General features: G+C 55.9%; 1 protein-coding gene across 6 annotated transcripts in view; it reads right to left on the bottom strand.

The window, feature by feature from the left end:
• Positions 1-20,540, bottom strand: part of ARAP1 (ArfGAP with RhoGAP domain, ankyrin repeat and PH domain 1) — a 67,497-nt gene that overhangs the window by 23,062 nt on the left and 23,895 nt on the right. For 5 of the 6 annotated variants that reach the window (XM_063672050.1, XM_063672052.1, XM_063672051.1 and 2 more), the window contains 9 exons: positions 18,536-19,088; positions 6,059-6,228; positions 5,092-5,159; positions 4,356-4,486; positions 4,111-4,254; positions 3,343-3,412; positions 2,935-3,055; positions 2,298-2,500; positions 1,750-1,856 (listed from right to left, as the gene is read on the bottom strand). In XM_063672050.1, the coding sequence (XP_063528120.1) occupies positions 1,750-1,856; positions 2,298-2,500; positions 2,935-3,055; positions 3,343-3,412; positions 4,111-4,254; positions 4,356-4,486; positions 5,092-5,159; positions 6,059-6,228; positions 18,536-19,044 (1,523 nt within the window). In that variant the 5' untranslated portion in view covers positions 19,045-19,088. Of the gene's footprint in view, positions 1-1,749; positions 1,857-2,297; positions 2,501-2,934; positions 3,056-3,342; positions 3,413-4,110; positions 4,255-4,355; positions 4,487-5,091; positions 5,160-6,058; positions 6,229-13,771; positions 14,287-18,535; positions 19,089-20,540 lie in introns of those variants that run through there. The other variant, XM_063672053.1, reaches the window with a different exon arrangement.

The following is a 20,540-nucleotide window of genomic DNA, read 5'->3' on the forward strand; positions in this document are numbered from 1 at the left end:
AAATACCCCTCTGGCTCTTTCCCTGCCACCACCGAGTCACATATGTGACCATGAGTCTACTCCACCCATAACCCATTGCCACAACCAAGGAAGGCATCGCCGCTGGAGGTGTGATGGCCATTAATGCCACTTTATGGAGGTGCTGGAGACCTCCTCCTCCACAACCTAACACGTGGAATTCGCAAAGCTGCCAAAGGTGGAGCCAAGCGCCAAGCTCACCTTCCTGTGCTTGCGCCCAAATGCAATGAGCCACGCATGCCAGCTGGGGGAGGCCCTTTGTGTAGAACACTAAGTCTACCTCTTTAGGGCTGATGACAACAAGAAACCCAGGAACGGGTAGGCCTCTCAGACTGACAATCAGAGAATGCCTGTCAGGCAGGGCTGCAGCTGTGTGTGGTAGTTAAGGACTACGGCAAAGAATCTCAGGGCAAGGATGTCATCAAAGAGAACTTCAAATGCAAGAAATGAGCAAATAAAAACTTAGCTCTCAAATATAAGGCCCCCGCAGAAGTCAAAGCAGTTGGAGTAAAGAGGCTGGACAGGCACGGGCGGCCCAAGAGTGAGGAGGCAGGCGCTGGGGCCAAGGGCCCACCAGGCCTGGGCCAGAAGGGTGACAGCAGAGGGATGGGGCCAGATGGGGTAAAAAGGAAAGGCACGGGCCAGGTGTGGTGGCTCACCCCTGTAATCCCAGCACTTTGGGAGGCCGAGGTGGGTGGATCACCTGAGGTCAGGAGTTCGAGACCAGCCTGACCAACACGGCAAAACCCCGTCTCTACTAAAAATACAAAAATTAGCCGGGCGTAGTGGCGTGCACCTGTAATCCCAGCTACTTGGGGAGGCTGAAGCAGGAGAATCACTTGAACCTGGAGGCAGAGGTTGCAGTGAGCCGAGATCACGCCACTGCACACCAGCCTGGGAGACAGAGCAAGACTCTGTCTCAAAAAGAAAAAAAAAAAAAAGGAAAGGCACGAGTCCTTCCCTCTTGGTTGGAGAGACAGGCCCCTGGGAAGAACAGGGAGCTGAAAAGGGGAGATGACCACAGTTGTCAGACATGCAGGCCAGAGGTCAGCAGAAAGATCCCGCTGGAGACAGACACCTGGGCTAAGAGCAGAGAAGTGGAAGGGTTGGGAGTGATGCTAGTGTTTATTGAGCAGTTACTACCCAGTATTACAAACACTTCCCCAGGAAACTGAGGCACACAGAGGCCAAGTGATTTCCCAGGTCACACAGCTAGTCAGTGGTGGACCCAGGATTCAAACCCGGGCATAGTTCAGTACCTCAGAGGTAGCGGCTGAAGGCCTGGGAGTGGGCAAGGCTGCCCAGGGAGAGGGCAGAGGACAGAGAAAGACACCAAGGGACAGCTGAGGTCAGGAAACCAAGACGGCAGAGGCTTGGTGGCCCACAGACAAGGACTGAGGAGCAGCCTCATGAGAGACAAGAGCACTCTCCAGGGGTGGCGTAGGCGCAGGGATAGTGGGGCAGGGGCAGTGGGTGCAGGAGGCCAGATGGGCAACCCCTGAGCAGCATGGCAGGCAGGGGAGGAGAGCAGTTGCCAAGCAGCACAGGGGAGAGTGAGACCTCTTAGGGAAGGAGATCAGAGTGGGTTAGCGAGTGACGGGAGAGGGGCTCCACAGGTGGGGCAGGGTGAGGGAACCCATCCCACAGGAAGGCGCAGCTTCCCATGTTGCGCAAAAGGAAAACATTAGGAAGAAGTGAGGATGCCGGCGAGCCAAGAGGATGGAGAGTCACCTGAAGATGCGGTAGGGTGTGGTGAGGTCGAAGCTGCGCCGGTCCACTTCCTTCACGTTGCCCACGCTCATGTCGATGAAGGTGATGCCAATGCCCAGGTGGTACTCCTGGAGGGCAGGTGGGACGGGATGAGGGCAAGGCTTTGGGGGCAGGGCGTGAGGCTTGGGACGGGGAGAGGAAGGGAAGGTGGTGCAACTCAGGGACTGGGGGGGATGCCCAGGAGGGAGACAGCAGGGGACATGGGAAGCTGGGCAGGGTAAGGGGCTGCAGGTTCAGGGCCCACACAGCAATGAGCAGAGGTGCAGGGGCGCAGGGGCCAGGGCAGGGACTGGAGGGCGGTGCTCAGAGCCTGGGGGAAGTGGTCAGAACTGAGGGAAAAAAAAAAAAAAAGAAAAAAAGAACTGAGGGGAGCGAGGACATATCCAGGCAAAGGGCTGGGCTCAGTGCAGGAAAAGAGGGAACGGAAAAGGCAGGGCTAAGGCCCTAGGTCAGCTTGGGGCAGGGTAGGTGGGCATGGGCAGGGGAGAGGTTCCATGACCCCTTAGCACCTCTAGATTCTTGTAGAGCTGCACTTTGTCCCCGACCACGGCCACGTACAGCTTATTCTTGAAGCCACGAAGCTCCAGGCTGCCAGCACGGTCAGGCTGCTCTGAGCCTGGAACTCCCAGCAGATAAGCGCTAGAGAGCCGGGCCCGGGCACGCTGCTCAGCCATGGCCTCCTGCAGGGCCTGCATCCACTCCTTCCGCTCCACTGCAGGAGAAGGGTAGAGGAGTAAGCCCAAGGTCGCAGGGAGCCCCTCAGGGGTCTCCTGGCCCTAGGCTCCGCAGGCAACACCTCCTCCAGAAAGCCCACCCAGATTGCCCCCATATCATTTTGCTTGACTTCTCTGACTTGAATGAGCTCAGGCTCCAATCCCAGCTATGCCACTGATGCTGGGCAAGTGACCTCACCCCTCCAAGCCTGCTTCCGCTGATTGTGTGGTTCTGAGGAGTCAGTGACCGTACCAAGCACAGAGCCGGTCACAGAGAGTGCCCCCTTCCTCTGCCCACCTCACAAAGGGACCATGCCTCCCCGGATGTGATGTGAGAGGGCGGATGCACCATGCCTCTCTTCCCCCTCCTCTGCCCAAACTTCCAGTCTTCTCTACCCCCTTCTACACACACACACCACCCCACACTCCCCACCATCACTCTCTGCCCGGAAGGCAAAGGTCCGGTTGTTTGTGATCACTTCAAACTTCTGGTCCCCGATGGCAGCCACGCGGGAGATGCAGGCCACAGAAATAAAGCGCTTAGAGTAAGCGTCCTGGGGGAGAGACAGGAGCTATATTTCGGGACCCAGCACCTCGCTGACTCCCCCATCCTCAGCCAAAATGAAGGCTGCAGCCCTGTCTCCTGCAGCTGGTCAGAGACAAGACCCTGTGCTGACCTGACTGCAGCCCTCAGCAGGCAGAGGGCCAGGAGGACATGGGTTAAGGGGTCAGACTTAGAGCTCTGGCGAGGACTTCTCTGGGGAGGGACACCACCTCGCTCCAGTGTTGGGGCCAGCCTAGGCTGGAGCAGGGGTCACGTCAGGACTGATGCAGGCCTCACCTTGTTACTGTCAAAGTATCGCAGGTGATCAGCATCCAGTCTCACCCATCGTTTCTGATAGATATAAGATCTGGAGAGGGAGAGGGACAACAGGCAAATGACCAGGGGTGAGAGGATAGGTTCCAGGACTACCCCAGCCTTCAGAAGCCACACTCAGAGTGAGGATCAGCCAGGTTCTAGGGAGGAAGAATCCCAAATGGCCACTGGCAAGAAGATGGACTTTACAGCAAGAGTGATTGAAGTCAGACTCAAAGTAACACATCTCTTTTTTTTTTTTTTTTTTTTTTTGAGACAGGGTCTCACTCTGCCACACAGGCTGGAAGACGGTAGTACAGGCCTAGCTCACAAGAGCCTCAGATGCCTGGGCTCAAGTGCTTCTCCCACCTCAGTCTCCCAAGTAGCCAGAACTACAGGCATGAGCCACTGCACCTGGCTAATTTTTAAATTTTTTTGTAGACGAGGTCTCGCCATGTTGCCCAGAGTGGTCTCAAACTCCTGGCCTCAAGCAAACCTCCCACCTCAGCATCTCAAGTGCAGAGATTACAGGAGTGAGCCACTATGCCCAGCGATCTCCCAATTTTCAGGGCAATAAAACGGGTCTGGAGGGAATCATCAGTGGTCACAGTGTGCCTGGTGGGAGACCTGTGCAAATCGTCTCAGGCCCTTCTGGTTTTCAGATCAGTGAGTGATACCAGTGTCCTGGAGTCCTGGACACTGCCCCCCACCCCCCCATGCAGAGCACAGCAGGACTCAAGAGGCCTCACTCACCCCTGCGGTGGATTCTTGTCCAGCCAGCCAGCCTTGATGATTGGTGTGACGGGGGTGGAGCCCCCAGGTGGCCCGTCCATGGGGTGTGGCGCAGCAATTGTGCTGGGCAAGGACAAGCTCAGGCTGCTGCTGTGCCATCCGCCACTATCAAGAGATGAGGGGATGGGGGGCCGGGCTGAGGAGGAAAGGAGGGGGCGGGCTGAGGTTGGGCTGGGCAGTGGGAAGGAGGGTGGCTGGACACTCACTTGGGGATGCCCTCATAGGCGTGGTCATCCTCTTCCTCATCCCCTTGGTCGTCCCCAGACAGTTCCTCTCCCTCGCTCAGCAGACTGGCCACGCGCACGGCCCGTGGGACTCGGCTCGGTGGGGGCTCCTCCTGCCCCCGAGACCCACTCAGCGTCATCCTTCCCTTCAAGCCACAGATCACACCCACCTGGGGCTGCCACGCCCCCTCTGTCCACACAGCCCCGACCTACACAGCCCAGCACTTTTAGTTCTGTTTCCTCACACTCCCCTCCCCCTGCCAGCGGAGACCACACAGGGACCCAGATCACAGGGACAGGAGAGCCAGTGGCAGACACCGACCTAGGACACAGACAAAAACAGAAAGATAAAGGGACAGAGAAAAAGACTGCAAGCTAGGGAGGCAAGACAGACAGACACGGGAACACAAGAAGTGAAACAGAGACACACTCCGGGACAGGACACGAGCTCCTAACACAGAGGGTGGGGGAAAGCCACATGCCCACCCACATATAGCCAGGGCCTGGGGGAGCCACACCAGAGCCCCGACCCCTGGCCCAGGGCGCTGTGGCTACACGTGACTCCTGACCCCTGCATGGCAAGAGAGTGAGGTAGGGGAAGGGGAAGCCTCCCGGGAAATGGCTGCCCACTCTCTGTCTGGTGGTCCTCAGGGTCTGACAGGCAGCTGGGCACCCCCACAACACCCTGACAGGCAGACAGTCCCATGCCTGGCCCCACCTTCTTGGTCATCACTCTGGCTGGGGCCCCCGGCCCCTCCTCTGGGACCTCATCGTAGTCAGAGTCATCTGGTGAGAGAGGGGTTGGGGGACTCAGGGCAAGGGGCCTGGCCTCCTCTCCTGGGGTACCACACTGGGCTTCACAAAGCCTCCCCCATGCCAAGACTCCCACCCCCACCTCCCCCTGGCTTTCAAAAAAAGGCACAGGGGATAGGAAGTGTGATTTATACCCTCAGGCCTCATAGGACAGTACTAAAGGGTGGCAGAGGAGAAGCTGGGACACCACAGGGAGGTCTGAGCCAGTGGTGAGCTTGGGGGTTGGGGTAAGGACTGTCAAAGGCAACAAGAATCAAGAAATGTGGCCAACCCCAGGAAAAGCAAACCACCTCTGGCCAGGCGCGGTGGCTCATGCCTGTAATCCCAGCACTTTGGGAGGCCGAGGTGGGCGGATCACGAGCTCAGGAGATCTAGACCATCCTGGCTAACATGGTGAAACCCCGTCTCTACTAAAAATACAAAAAATTAGCCAGGCGTGGTGGCAGGCGCCTGTAGTCCCAGCTACTCGGGAGGCTGAGGCAGGAGAATGGCGTGAACCCGGGAGGTGGAGCTTGCAGTGAGCGGAGATTGCGCCACTGCACTCCAGCCTGGGCGACAGAGCGAGACTCCGTCTCAAAAAAAAAAGAAAAGCAAACCACCCAACACCATGGAAAATCAGACCATGGGTAACTGGTAAAGCCAACCATGGCCCCACACTTAACGGTCAGGAGGCCAGATAGGTGGGTGCTGTCTCCATTGTGAGGATGAAGAGAATAGCACTCAGGAAGGCTGTGACCTGCCCAGGGCCACACAGTGGGCTGGTGGCAGGCTTGCACAGAAAGGAGTGTGATCCTTGCATACCTTCCAGAGGCCTGATTCCAGGGATCCCAGGCCATCCACCCAGAGCCCCATCTCCTGGCTGCAGCACTCACCGAATTCCGGGAAGAGGCGTACAGGCTTTGGAGGTATCTCCGGGGGGCAGGGAGGTGGAGAGGGGGGCTGGGGAGGCCCCTGGGGGAGGGCGGACAGGGGCTCCTCAGACTGTGGCTGGGGAGGGGATGATAATGATGGTAGCAATGACTCCTCCTCCTTGGTGGGCAGGCTGAGAACACAACAAAATTTGGGCATCACTAAGCAACAGAGCCAAGACTGAAACATACTGAGCCCCCAGCTCACCCAAACTGCAGCAAAACTCAGGCACTACACAAACTCACACAGACAGGAGCCCTCCTGCACACAGTCCTCCTCAACTCATCTGCCAGACCAAAACCCCTCCTGGTTCCCCAAAGCCTAAAGGAAGCAGGCACCCTCTTTGGCCTGAATGAGGTGTTCACCTATCCCCAGTGCTCTAGCTTTTAGTCACATGTATCCACTGGGTCTCCACACTGAAGGAGGGATAAAGACCAGAATGGGGAGTCAGGGATGGATTCGTGGAGAAGGTGATGCTTGACCTGAGCTTTTAAGGATAAGAAGGCATTGACGGCAAAGAGAAGGGACAGGTTTGAAATGAGCTGCAAGGCCCGAGGCACAGACCAGAGCCTCAGAAACCAATTCCTAAGGCCCTGAATTGTGGGTCTCTGTCTCAAGATCACCTTGCTCTTGCCCAGATTTGGATATTCACTATCTCCGGGTGCCCTCAGACTCCTCAAACTCACCTGATCCCACCAGACCCATCTCCCACACCTCTGCTACCTCACCCCACTCACTCACCTCTGCTACCACTCCCCAGGGAACCCTCCCCTGATTCTCCAAGGCCAGGTTCAGGGCCTCCTGGGCTCTCACGGCCACATGGTGTTCCCGTCTGTCTCAGTACAGATCACATTGCTCCCGGCAGGCTGTCTTCTGAAGGGCTTTGGCATCAGGGACATGAATTTGAATCCTGCCTTAGTTCTTGTGTGTCCTGGGGTGAGCACCTAGCCCCTCTGAGCCTCAGTTTCCTCTTCTGTGAAACGGGGGCTATATCACTGACCTGGCAGGGTGCTAGAAGGATTAACCAAGACAGGATGTGTCATGTGCCAGCGCACAGGATGCACAGGGACCACAGTCTGGAACAAGGTGCCTGAGCCCTGGAGGCCTGGCCCCACCAGCTGTCTCTGCCAGTGCCCTGCAGGGGCCAAGGAGGAGAATCAGGGTGGATGGGCAACTTCTCCCTGGGTTATTTTTGGCCTTGTCTGTTGCCCTAGTGTTCCTGGCAATGGCTGACGGTGTGGGGCTACCATGAAAGCAAGGAAGGGCTGGGAGGCAGTGACAGGGTCTGCCTGGGGTATGGTCATGATGCCAGGCCTTTCCTCCTGCTGTTGCCTCCACCAGTAACACCCTTCTCCCTGTTCTCTGCCTGGGAATATACACTCGTTTTTTAACGTTTTTTTTTTTTTAGAGACTGGGTCTCACTCTGTGGCAGACTGGAGTGCAATGGCACAATCACAGCTCACTGCAGCCCCAAACTCCCGAGTTCAAGTGATCCTCTGACTTCAGCCTCCCGAGTAGGTGGGTCTCAAGGTGTAGAGACTGGGTCTTATTATGTTGCCCAGGTTGGTTTTGAACTCCTGGCATCAAGCAATCCTCCCACCTCGGCTTCCCAAAGCAATCCCTTAACTCTAAAACCACATTTCCCTTCTCTGAAAGTCTTCCTTGACCCTCCTTTATGCTGCTCTCCATTAAGACCTTCATACAAATGGCTGGATGCGGTGGTTCACACCTGTAATCCCAGCACTTTGGGAGGCCGAGGTGCACGGATCATGAGGTCAGGAGATCGAGACCATCCTGGCTAACACAGTGAAACCCCCATCTCTACTAAAAATACAAAAAAATTAGCCGGACGTGGTGGCAGGCGCCTGTAGTCGCAGCTACTCGGGAGGCTGAGGCAGGAGAATGGCATGAACCCGGGAGGTGGAGCTTGCAGTGAGCCGAGATCGCGCCACTGCACTCCAGCCTGGGGGACAGAGCAAGACTCCGTCTCAAAAAAAAAAAAAAAAAAAAAAAAGACCTTCATACAAATTATTCTAAATGACATTTTTCAAAGTATCTCCTTTGTGCCAAGATCTGAACCCTGACTCCAAAGTTTATGAGCTTCTTAGGACACTTGGCTACTTCCACATCACCTTCGACTATACTTGTCTCTTCTCCAGGTGTAGATAAAAGTTAACCAAACCCTTTCCTCTTCTGTGTGAAGAGCTGGCCTTCGGCTAGATTTCCAGCTCTGTTCCCCTAGAAACCTGCAAATGGTGGCGTGTCAGCCCTGTTACCAGGCAACCACTGCCTTTGGCAGCATGGCCTGTGGAGGAACAGCATCTGGACGGAGAGAAACTATAAGCAGATTCTATACCTGGTAGAGAAACCGGAGCTTTGAGCTTCACTCAGTGTGGTGACTGGCAAACTGGGCACATCCCACACAGGGAGTTGAAGCCACACCTGTGGGGATGTTAGAAAACTACTGGCCCCTTAGGCAAGAGCTTTCAAAGCCAGGCTGGCTCCCTGTGAGTCACTATCCACTGTGAGACCCAGTCCTTCACTCCTAAGCTGTCACTTGGAGGGCCACAGAGAATGGCTCCTGGACAGCTGCGTCGGCTGTGGCTCGGATCGCTTCAAAGACCCCATGGCAGACGAAGGCCTGCCACTGCCCTGGTGGCAAGCTGCTCCCTACCCAACGGGCCTCTCTGGGAATCTGGGGCCAAGGGGTGGGCCTGTGGGAATCTTAAGTCGGAATGTACTCTCACAGTACATTCTGGTGGGCAATGCACCAGGCTGTCTCCTCTACATGACCGGAGTCCCTTTGGGGCAGGGGCAGCATCTGACTTGGCACCCCCACAGCCCAGTCAGTAGCAATAGCATGTGGACAAGGTGGGTGGACAAGTGGGCAGGTGCAAGGGAAGGCAATGGAAGGGGTGAACGATGACCAAGCGACTGAGGGAGTGCCCGAAGGCCCAAGAGCATGACCTGGGGTGCTGGCCCCAGCTGGTCACCTGAGATTCCCTTAGAGACTTCTTGATGGGCAAATCAATCCATCACTGCTGCCTCCCAGAGCCCAAGAGGGAGGGGCCTTGGAAACCTGGCCTGGGATCAGCAGAGAGCAGAATTCCAAGCTGTCAGGCCAGGGCCAGTCAGACCTTGGTCCAGGGAGGTGGGGACAGGCGCCATCTCTCCAATGCCAAGCAGAATTGAGGGAGCCTGGCTCCCAAAGCTCCCCCAGGTCTGAGGGCCAGAGCTGAGGGGAAGGTGGTAACCATAAATAAAAACTGCCCACCTGCTCGTCCTCATCCCTGGGGTCCGGCAGCATCAGCCCCCCTCCTCTGGCACCACAGTGCATCTCCCATCACTGTCCTGATCAACTGCGAGGGGTCTGCGCATCTTGGGCAGCAGGCGGGTTCTCTGAAGCAAGCTCCACACCCTCCTTCCTCATTGGGGTAACTCCAGCACTCAGCAGGGACTTAAAAACACCTGGATTCATTAACTGTGTGTGTGCGTGTCTACGTGTGTGTGTTCCCAGCCATTTTCTAAGCACTTGACATGGATTCTTCATTCATCTACTCACAGCGGTCTGTAAGGCTTGTCATGATTCCACTTTACAGAGGAGGAAACCGAGGGACAGGGATGCTAGGTTATTTGTTCTTGATGCCACAGCTGGGATTTGAACCCTGGCAGCCCAGTACCACAGCTGAGCAAACGAGGCCATGCCAGGGTCCCAGGGCTCCTCTGAGGCCAGCCTCCTCCCACGGGCAGCCAGGTCTCAGGACCCATCTGAGAGGGAACACATCACTGCCCTGCCCACGGCAAGAAGGGAGAGGGAAACCGATGCAAAGGGCTCCTCTCCCAGCAGAGCTTCCACAGGGAAGGGACCGTGTCTCACGAAGGTGGAACACAGGGGCCTCTCAGAAGCATCTGGGAAATTCTAGCCACCTTCTCCAGGAAGTCTCCTGGCTGCTCCCTGCCTGCCTGCTTACCACAGGGTATCAGGGCACTGCTGAGTCAGGACGGAGCCCAGGAAAGGAGAAGTGCTTTCAGGAAGGCACAACTTGTGGGAAAACCCCAGGGAAAAGGCAGTGACCCCCTACCGAGAACAGAGCCCACAGAATGCCCCCGCCATAGCCCAAGTCCCAGCCTCTCACTGCTTGCACCCCTAAGAGTAGGCCCCGCTCCAATCCCGAGGTCCAGCTGAGGCCTGGCTTGGATGTCACCCACTGACTTGTCACCCACTGGACCACGTCCTCAATGGCACCACCTTCAAGCCTTCACACAGTTTCATCCTCCTCTGCCCTCTCCCTCCTGTAGCCCACAGAAGCCCACCTCCACCTCAAAATGCAGCTCAGCTGGCCTCCTCCTCTAGGCAACCTCCAAGATTCTCCCACAGAGCTGCTCCCCACTCACCCCGCACTGCAGCTCCCTGCTCCTTCAACCTTCTCCCCTCTACCCAAGGGGCATGTGAACCCACCTGCTTACCCACTATTCCTGAGAGACTAGGCACCCCGGGCAGCTAAGGGATTGGTTCACCCCAGCCTGGGCCCTCAGCCTATAACTATTTTATAGAATCAGAGAAAATACATGCAACAGACCTCATGCCTGGGGGTTAGGTGACATGGTGGGTATGCAGAATGCAGAATGGGTAAGAGGAGGGTGCAGCTTGTGCAGAAGTTGAGAGGCAGACCATGGACATCCCATCCTCATTGGGGTATCTCCAGCACTCAGCAGGGACTTACAAACACTTGGATTCATTAACTGTGTGTGTGTGTCTACGTGTGTGTGTTCCCAGGCATTTTCTGAGCACTTGACATGGATTCTTCATTCATCTACTCACAGTGCTCTGTAAGGTAAGGCTCATCATGATTCCACTTTACAGAGGAGGAAACCGAGGCACAGGGATGTTGGGTTATTTGTTCTTGATGCCACAGCTGGTATTTGAACCCTGGCAGCCCAGCACCACAGCCGAGCAAACAAGGCCATGCCAGGGTCCCAGGGCTTCTCTGAGGCCAGCCTCCTCCCATGGGCCACCAGGTCTCAGGACTCATCTGAGAGGGAACACATCACTGCCCTGCCCAAGGTCACCCTCCTCTTACCCATGACCACATAATTCATTGTATAAACCAGAAACACTTCTAAGAGTTAAAAGAGGCACTATTAATAACTATGTCAGGGCAGCAGGCATAAACAGGGCCTGTCCCACGTCAAATAAGATGTGTGGTTACTCAATTAACTAGAGACAGGGCTTGGAGCCAGGCAGACCTGGGCTTGAACTCAGCTCAACTCATTGGTTTGGGACCTTGAGCAGGTCCCTTCCTCTCCGAGCCTCAGTTTCCTCGCTACTCTGTCTCCAGGCTTACTGATAATTCAGTAAAGGAGGGCCACTTGCACATGGCATCAACGGAACCTCTTCACCTGGAAGGAGAGCCAGGCCCTACAGGCTGAGCCAGGAACCAGCTTCATAGCCTTAGCGGCCTCTAATGCCACCTCCTTCTCCTTCACCCCTACCCATTCCTATCTTTCTGTCTACACTAATCTCTGGCTGAAAGAACCAGGTGTCACCGTGACAGAAGGAAGGCTACAGAGTGGAGCAGTCTGCATATCCCAGGCTGACCCTGGACTCACCCCGCTACACACTCCGGCTCTCCCTGACTGAGCTGCAGTCTATCAATGATACTTACAGGCCTTTAATACCCTGTTCCTTCCACCCGGAACACCCTCCCCTGCCTGGCCAACTCCTACGCCTCCTACAAAAAGCCCAAATCATACATCCATCCTCCCCACTATCGCAGACCTCCCCTCACATCTCAGGCCGATCTGGGGCCTCCCTGGGGCTCCCCACAATTCTGATCACTCAATATGGTCATATCAATGTGTGCTTCACTTAACTGCCTCAGAGGACTGAGGACCCAGACCTGACCCCATCCTAGAGTCACCACCTCCCCACAAGATGTCACACAGGTCTTGGAGGGACCTGGCCCAATCCCAGCCCCTGGACTCTCACCATCAGGGCTGCTGGCCCAGGGATCTGGGGACATCTGTGTCCCACCCTGATGTCTCCATTCCACAGGGGTAAACTGTCCCAGCTGCCCGCTTCCTCAATCATGCTGTGGACTCTCAGGGGCCCAGGCCTCCGTCCTGTGCCTCCTGCTTCCTCTGTGGTTTCTTCCTTCCTCCTCCATCATGAGACCCAAAGGTCATCCCCTCCAGCACTCTCCTGGTTCTGCTCTGTTCACTTCTGCTGAGCCTCCAGCAGAGACAGCCCTTCCTAGGGTCTCACTTGCTAGAATGGGATGTCCACGGTCTGCTTCTCTCAACTTCTGCACAAGCCGGGAGCCCCTAGGGCCAGTCCTCTCCATGCCACCAGCAGTTCCCAGCACAGAAGGGGCTTCAGTAAGTGTGTACTGAATGACCACCACCCTACTCACATCTTCATCACTGGAGAAGGTCAGCAGCTCCCCAACCTCTCCATACAGCAGCTCCCAGTTAACCTGGAGCCCATCCTCACAACTGCACCTTCACCCAGCTCTCAGCACTTCTCCCTGGGACAACAGCTACCACTTGCTAAGAGCTCACTATGTGCCAAGCATTCTGCTAGGGGATTTTTTTCATGTAATGACCTGAGATTATTAACTCCATTGTGCTCAGGGCATGCCTCCTCCTCCAGGAAGTCCATCAAACCACTCCCTCCCTCCTCTAAGCCCACACAACCTGTTTGGCCTTCCACCACCAGACCTACACTCAGCTTCCCCACAGGACAGCCCTGCTGTCTGGGCAGGAGGTGGCAGAGGCCCCTTTCCCATGGCAGCCCTAAGCGCTTCCCAGGCCTGGCCCTGTGCTGGCTCCTGAGGGCAGCAGCAGGAGGAAGTTCAGTCCTCAGGGAGCTCACAGAAGTACTGAGCCCTTCCTGGGTCCAGCCCAGGCCTGGCCTGGCAGAAAGAGCAGGTGCAGGTATCCGCTGGGCCCTATGGAAAAGATGAGCCAAGGGCACAGGGCAGGACTGGAGAGTGCCGGGTGGGTGGACAGGACTTGGTTAGAGGTCTATGTCCCCAATAAGCCAAGCACAGGATTGTTGAGTTCATTAGGGATCCACGGTAACTCAGGAAAGGGGAGACCAGCCCCCACACTCCATAAGCACCCACCACAGCACCAGTCCTGGGGAGGAGGGGTAAGAAGCACACCATCTCCCCATCACCCTGGTCTGGGGGTGGGAGGTTCAGAATCACAGCACTCTTGAACTTGACAGTGAAATAAGCCAAACTAAGCCTTCCCAAGGAATCCCCAGAGGGGTGTAGGGAGCTGGAAGCAGAGAAGTGAGGTGATCAGCACCAGGCCCCCAAGGGGCAAGAACCCCAAAGAGGAGCATTCTGTGGGGCAGAGTCTGAGAAAGGCCCAGAAAACAGGCACCGTGGGCTCCTGGTGGACCCAGGAGAGGCGTATGGGGAGGTGGAGACCTAGAAAGCCCAGGGAAGAGGGAGGGATGAGACAAGGGGAGAAAAGAAAAAGGCAGGGGAAAAAGAGAAGAAGTGGGGAAAGTGAAAGAAGACAAAACTCTAAGAGAAAAAAAGAGAATGGGGAGGAGAGCAGCACAGAAAACCAGGCCAGAGGTGACAGACAGGGACTTCAGCCCTCCCAGGGCCTCCCTCCTACGTGCCCAACAGCAACAACAGCAACGGCGGCACCTCGCTTACCCTCAAACGCCTGCTGGGTCTTGGGGCTGAAGACTCCCACAGCTCTGGCCAGGCGGGCTGCGTATGCCCAAGAATGTCGTGTACCTGCCCGTGCAAGCCTGGGTCCCGCCTGGGCTGGTCTCGCAAACAGCCTGGCCCCTGGCCCCTGGGTGGGTCTGAGGCTGAGTTCTCTTGGAGGTTTTTGAGCCCAGGTATGGCTTTGCACCTGTGATTTATGTCTTTAAGTGTTTGTGAATCACTTCTCTACATGCGTGTGTGTTTGTTTCTGTGTATAACTGTGGCTCTGTCCAGGAGGAAAGAGGACAGAGAGAGAGAGAGAAAGAGAGGGAGAGAGAGGGAGAGAGAGAGAGAGAGTGTGTGAGTGTGTGTGACTCTGTGTGTCTGTGTGTCTGTGTGTATGTGTGTGTGTATGTCTGCACCCAGCTCTGGTCTCCCGGAGGCTCCCTGCTTTGTGTCTCCCCCACCTCCTGCAGCCGTGGCCAACACACACACTTCCTGAAAACACTGAGAAAGCGAAAAGTCACCCAGAATCCCCCGGGGCAGACACTTCCTCCCCGCCCCCAGGCTGCACCCCCACCCAAGTTGGGAAGAGACAACCAACAGTGTCCACTGATCCTGCAGGCCCTGACAGGGTGGATGCCCAGGAAGTCCTGAGTGACAAGCCCTGGCTGTGGCCTCTCCACCACTCCACCCGCATAAGGAGACAGAGAGGCTAGGAAAGAGGCTCTTTGAAGGGCACAAGTTCTGCCCTGGCAACAAGTGATCAGCCTCCAGGAAGACCAGGGATTGGCTGGACTGCAGGGCAGTCAAGGGCACAGGAGGGAAGCCTGGCAGTGTGGCTCCACCTAGGCAGCTGCTTTCTGGGCACACACTCCCTCTTCCTGAGGTGCCTCCAGGCATCTAGGTATCAGAGGGGGACACCAAAGGCCAGAGCAAGCTGGGAGGGGATCTGCGGCACGACCCTGGAACCTCACATCAGAAACAACCCCTCTGCCACCCTCAGGGAAGCCAGTTCACAGGGCTCATGTCTGTGGCACTTAGAGCTGAGCAGACCTGACCTGAAGCCAGGAGGCAGGGTCTGGGCACCAGCTTCCCTTCTGCAGGGCTGGGTGACTCTGGGCAAGTTTCTCAGTATCTTTGGGCTCCTCAGCAAGCACCCCACCATGAGTTTAAATTAATGGTAGGGGGCCGAGTGCGGTGGCTCACACCTGTAATCCCAGTGCTTTGGGAGGTCGAGGCAGGAGCATTGCTTGAGCCCAGGAGTTCAAGACCAGCATGGGCAACAAAGGGAGACCTCGTCTTTACAAAAGATTTAAAAATTAGCCAGGTGTGGTAGCACACACTTGTAGTCCCAGCTACTTGGGAGGCTGAGGTGGGAGGATTGCTTGAGCCCAGGAGTTTGAGGCTACAGTGAGCTATCATGGCACCACTGCACTCCAGCCTGGGCAACAGAGAGAGACCTAGTCTCTATTAATAATAATGATGATAATAGTAATAATAATAGCAGGGGGTGCAGACTCTAGGGGTGATGTAGAGTCTCCCTAGGCCAGGCAGAATGATGAGCCTGGTTCTGAGAGTCCTGGGCCATGCCAAGGCCAGGAGGAGGGAACTCCATCCTTGCTTGTTTTCTGATTTGCCTAAACCTTGGTCTGTGGCCTAGAATCCTATCACAGTCTGGTTCTTCCCACCTGTCTCCTCTGAAGGCCTCTACCTTCCTAAAATATCTGGGATGACGTAGCTTGGGTAGTAGGATGGGGGACAGGGAGCTGGGGCGGTGAGCTCAGGGCCCTATGCCCCAGCTGTGCTGAGGGCACTCACTGGGTGCTGAGTCACATGCGTGTTTACCCACATGCACCCCAAGCTCAGCACGTGCCAGTACACAAGCTCACGTTGGCAATCATTTACTCACCCACACGATATACTTCCCAAGGGCCTATTAGGCACCCAGCACTGTTCTAGATGTTGGGGATTCTGCAGCAAACAAAATCGACTAGGATCCTGGCCCCAGTGGAGCTGCCATCCTAATGGGCTCTCCCTCTTGGCAGCACATGTACACACACGTGCACACACTGGCTCAAGCCTGACAGTGCACAAATAACACAAATGCCATGTACTGCTCAAACAGCACGTGCACACTCGCAGATGTACTCACACACTGTTGGGGTCTCCACCACAGCAGTAACGTGAGCACAAAGGTCCTGATAAACTCACATACACACGACTCCATGTCACCACTGAAACTGCACAAATCCCTACATGCTTCTACATCTTAGTAGCACACACTCTCAGAACCTGTCTGAATGTGTAAATGCACAGACATTCTACTACCCTGACAGCTTGCACTACCACCCACACCCATCTGTATGGGTGCACACACAGACCGGCCCAGACATGCCTCACACTGACTCGAGACACTGAGAGTACACACATGCACACGCATCCAGCCCCAAACTCCACTGCGGAGCCTGGAGATGACCGGCCTCAGCCACCACATGACCTTGTGTGAAAGGCCCTAAGGTTGAGAAAGTGAGTTCCCCATCATGAGGGGTTGCAAGCAGGGGTAGGAAGGCCATGTCATGAGACACTGTGATGGGACTCCCACAAGGCGGGGGTGAGCAGGGGCAGTGTTCCTCTACATGCCATGGAGCCTGGGGGTCACAGGAAGGGACTGAGAGGGGACAAGGTGGCCAGTCAGGGTCCATGTTGGCCCCCACCCTGATCACTACAGTACTCAGTCTTGGCCTGGTATACACACATGAGGCTCCATCTGCTGTGAGTTTTTTCTACCACAGGGCTTTGAAGACCATACACTGTCTGAGTTGAGTGTGTACAAAGCTGAGGACTGCAGATGCCCATGACTCCAACTGCCAAAGACCCCAGGACACAGGAAGCCAGGCTTGGTAGCTTACCCACTACCATACTCTGCTGTAAGGAATAGTCCCAAATCGCAGGAAATACTTTTCTTCGAATTCTCTTAGCACAGAACAGATTTTGGGTACTCGAACTACAAGTGGCCAGACCTTTTCCCAACCATGGTGCCTGGCCTCCTCCTCATGTTGCCTAAATGGCTATGTTCAGACAGGCTCTGAGAGTAGGGGTTGGTACCCTGGGGCCCTGGGGTGTGGACAGGACTTCCTCCTACCCAGCAAGCCTCCTGAACTCAGATGTCAGTGCCAGGAGGGCCCAGAAGGCTATGGAGGACCACAGAGGGCACCTGATGGGGAAACAGGCCCAGAGGAGCAGGTTCTCATCAGAGTCACAAAGCTAGCTGGGCCCGACCCAGGCATCCTGCCTCCCAAGCAGGAACCCAGGCCTCCACTGCCCATCCGGGAGTCACAGCAAGGGCCTGAGAGGGGACCTGGCCAGGGCCCTGCTTCTTCCCTTTGTTCACCCACTTCCAACCCCAGAGACAGACAGACAGACTTTCTCTCCTCTAACCTCTTCTCTCCTCTATCCCCTCTCTCTCTCTCTTTCTCTCTCTCTCTCTCTCCCCTGCAAGCTGATGGGGTTAAAATAGAAAACGCTCCTGCATGCAGAAGAATGGTCACTAGAGGGCGCAAGGGCACCAGGAAACTTCAATCTGAGCTTCCCTCCAGGTTCCTCGAGAGACCCTGTATCTGTTATCAGTTGTGTGAACCCAGGAAGAGCATGTACCCTTTTTGTGCTTCTACCAATCAGCCCTCAAAACACCACAGCACTAGCTTGGCCTTCAAGGCCCCCTGATTTAATGCTCCTCCCTGGGTGGGAAGAATCTCCCAGACGCTCCCCACAAGGCCCCCTGAGTATGTCCTTGGCATAGATCCAGCCAGGGCCCCCTCCCTGCTCTCCCTCTGATTTGTTCATGTCCTGCTTGTAAAGCCAGCACACAAATCTCCCAGAAGGTCTGCTGCAGGGATCATGGAGACCATGGAAGCACAGAGCCCAGCAGAGTGCCCAGCAATAAACAATCAGGGACCAGGAGACCTCTCTCCACACACCCCTTCCTCCTCCAAGAAGCCTTCCAAGATTAGCTTGACTTCGCCCAAGTGCTCCACCAAATCTCCCTCACCCCAAACACATATCTACCCTGTCTGGGGATGCTCCCTGACAGCCAGGCACCCCAGCAGATGGCAGGAAGGGAGGGCATCTGTGAAGGAGATTAACATGGAACATCCACAGGAGCCAGGGGAAACTCAAGAAAATACGGGGTACCAGAAGCCCCAGAGGGGAAACAGTTCTGAGGAGGGAGGGCATGCCGGATGAGGCCTGAGAAGTGTCCCAGGATTTGCTGACATTTGGCAGTGGGAGAAGGGGACAGGGTGTGAAAGAGCACAGCACCAGGACCTGGGCAGTCCCCTCACCCCCAACCCTACCCCGCAGCTTTCCGTTTCCTACACATGTTGCCTCTTGATGCCGGCATGGACCCTGATACCCTGCAGTATCTCACAGTTGCCAGGTCCCAAGCTGAACTCGACTTCCTCCCAAACTCACTTCTGTCCCTGGGTCTCTGGATCAGTGACAGCACGACTGTGCACCCAGCCACAGAAACCTAGAGGCCTCACTGGCACACGCCCAGCAGCCCAGGCACTGCGCTGAGTACCTGCACAGCTCTCCCCTCCTCCTGAGTCACCAGACAGCGCTCCTGTCCTCCGAGCTTTGCACATGCTGTTCCCCCTGCACTTCCGAAGCGCCTTTCTTACCCCAGCACCAAAGGCCACAAACTCCCCATCTACCCTCTGGGATCCTCTGCCTGTGTGCCTCCCACCCTGGGTGGCATCCACTCACCTCACCAGCAGGCGGGGGGGTCCGGTGCGGGGCGGCACGGGTGGAACGCTCAGCTCTGCCAAATGCCGCTTAGCAGGCAGCGGGGGCAGCACAGGGTCTGGGGCAGCTGTGGACGGGGTGGCGAAGCAGGTGGGCGGAAGGCAGCTCCTCCGGGGCGGGATGGGTGGGGCAGCGGGGAGCCCCTCATCCTCTGTAGTGGCGGGCAGCGGCTCGGGTGGAGTGGCGGGTGCAGCTGGTGAGCGGAAGATGTGGCGCTTCATGGGCACAGGCCGTGGGGTGGGGCGGGGTGCAGGGGCCGGTGGGGTATGGGCACGGAGCAGGCCAGCCAGGATGCGGCGGCGGTGACCAGGGAGTAGCATGCCCATGTCCATCAGGCGGGCGTCGCTGAGGCCTTGGCACTCTGTGGCCCACACCAGGCCATGCTGCTCAAAGAGTCCCGTGTACTGCTCCAGGTGCAACGCCCGCAGCCACTCGGCCACCGATAGCGCAGCATCCCCAGCCTCTGCCATGGTTCCTGCCAGCGGAGGCCTGACTGGCGGGGCTTTGTCCAGAGCTAGAATAGACAGACAGGCACAGGTCAGAGGCAGGGCTGCTGAGGAGTGGTCCCCTCACCAGCAGCCTGCGTGGCTCTCTCAAGCCATAGGTTCAAGTTCTGTCCTGGAGCTTCCTCCCCTGTGCTCAATGTGCTAAGCAAGGCCAGGTACTGCCAGGTCTCTGAACACACAGACTCTTCTCTCCGCCTGAACCCCCTCACCCCTTCCCCTGTGCTATCCCAGCATCCAGCTCACGTTTTCTTCTCTAGGAAACCCTCCATGATCTCTGGGGTTGGTAACACCCCACACCCCAACACACAGCCTTGGCCACTGCCACGAGAATGGCCAATGGCATGATTGGTGCTGTGTCTCGTACCTCCTCCTCACTGCCCTCTGCAAGACCCAGGGCAGGGCTAATTCCCTCTGAGGCACCAGTTCCCAGTGAGGGCCAGACCAAGGGCTTAGTGAGCATTGAAGAATACCACTGCTGGTCCCTCCTGCAAACCCAGTCTGGGAGCCGAGACTAGCCTCCCCCTACCTCCATGCCCCTGGAGGAAGTGAAATGCTGTGGGAGGTGAGTAAACCCAGCATCACATGGCCTCTGGGGGCCTGGCCCTGGAATTGGGTAAACCCTCCCATCACTAAGGCCATTCATCCATTTGTTCTTTCAAAATAGCCTGGCACTAGGCAATGGGGACTCAGGCTCTACCTCTGCACCCTGTAATCAAGAGCTCCTGGCCTGGTGAGAGTCAAGAGGTGATATGAAGAGGGTGACCAAAAGAGGTGATTAGCAGATCAAAGGGAAAAGTCATCTGATCATCTCCACAGACACTGAAGAGGCATATGATAAAACTCAATATCCAGCTTACTTACACAAACAAAAATCTTACTAAAACAGAAATAAATTGATACTTTCTTAAATGAGAAAAGGATATCCATTTTACTGTTGTTATTATTATTCCTCACATTGCTTTGAAAGCTCTGGACAACAAAAATAAACAAGAGGTATTAAAATCAGAAAGGAAGAGATAAACTATCCATTTGTTGCCAATAATATGAGTGTTGAGCTCAAAAGCCCAAGAAGTTCAACTGAGAAACTATAACAACCAGTAAAGACTTTAGTAAGACAGTTGGGTTCAAAATTAATATAACAGACTGGCCGGGCACACCTGTAATCCTAGCACTTTGGGAGGCCAAGGCAGCTGGATTTGCCTGAGCTCAGGAGTTTGAGACCAGCCTGGGCAATACAGTGAAACCCGATCTCTACTAAAATACAAAAAATTAGCCAGGCATGGTGGCAAGTGCCTGTGGTCCCAGCTACTCAGGAGGCTGAGGCAGGAGAATTGCTTGAACCCAGGAGGCAGAGGTTGCCATGAGCCGAGATCATGCCACTGCACTCCAGCCTGGGCGACAGAGCCAGACTCCGTCTCAAAAAAAAAACAAGAAACAAACAAACAAAAATTAATATAACA

The sequence above is a fragment of the Pongo pygmaeus genome, chromosome 9 (genome assembly GCF_028885625.2).
Source record: "Pongo pygmaeus isolate AG05252 chromosome 9, NHGRI_mPonPyg2-v2.0_pri, whole genome shotgun sequence".
In the NCBI taxonomy this organism is placed as follows: Eukaryota; Metazoa; Chordata; class Mammalia; order Primates; family Hominidae; genus Pongo; species Pongo pygmaeus.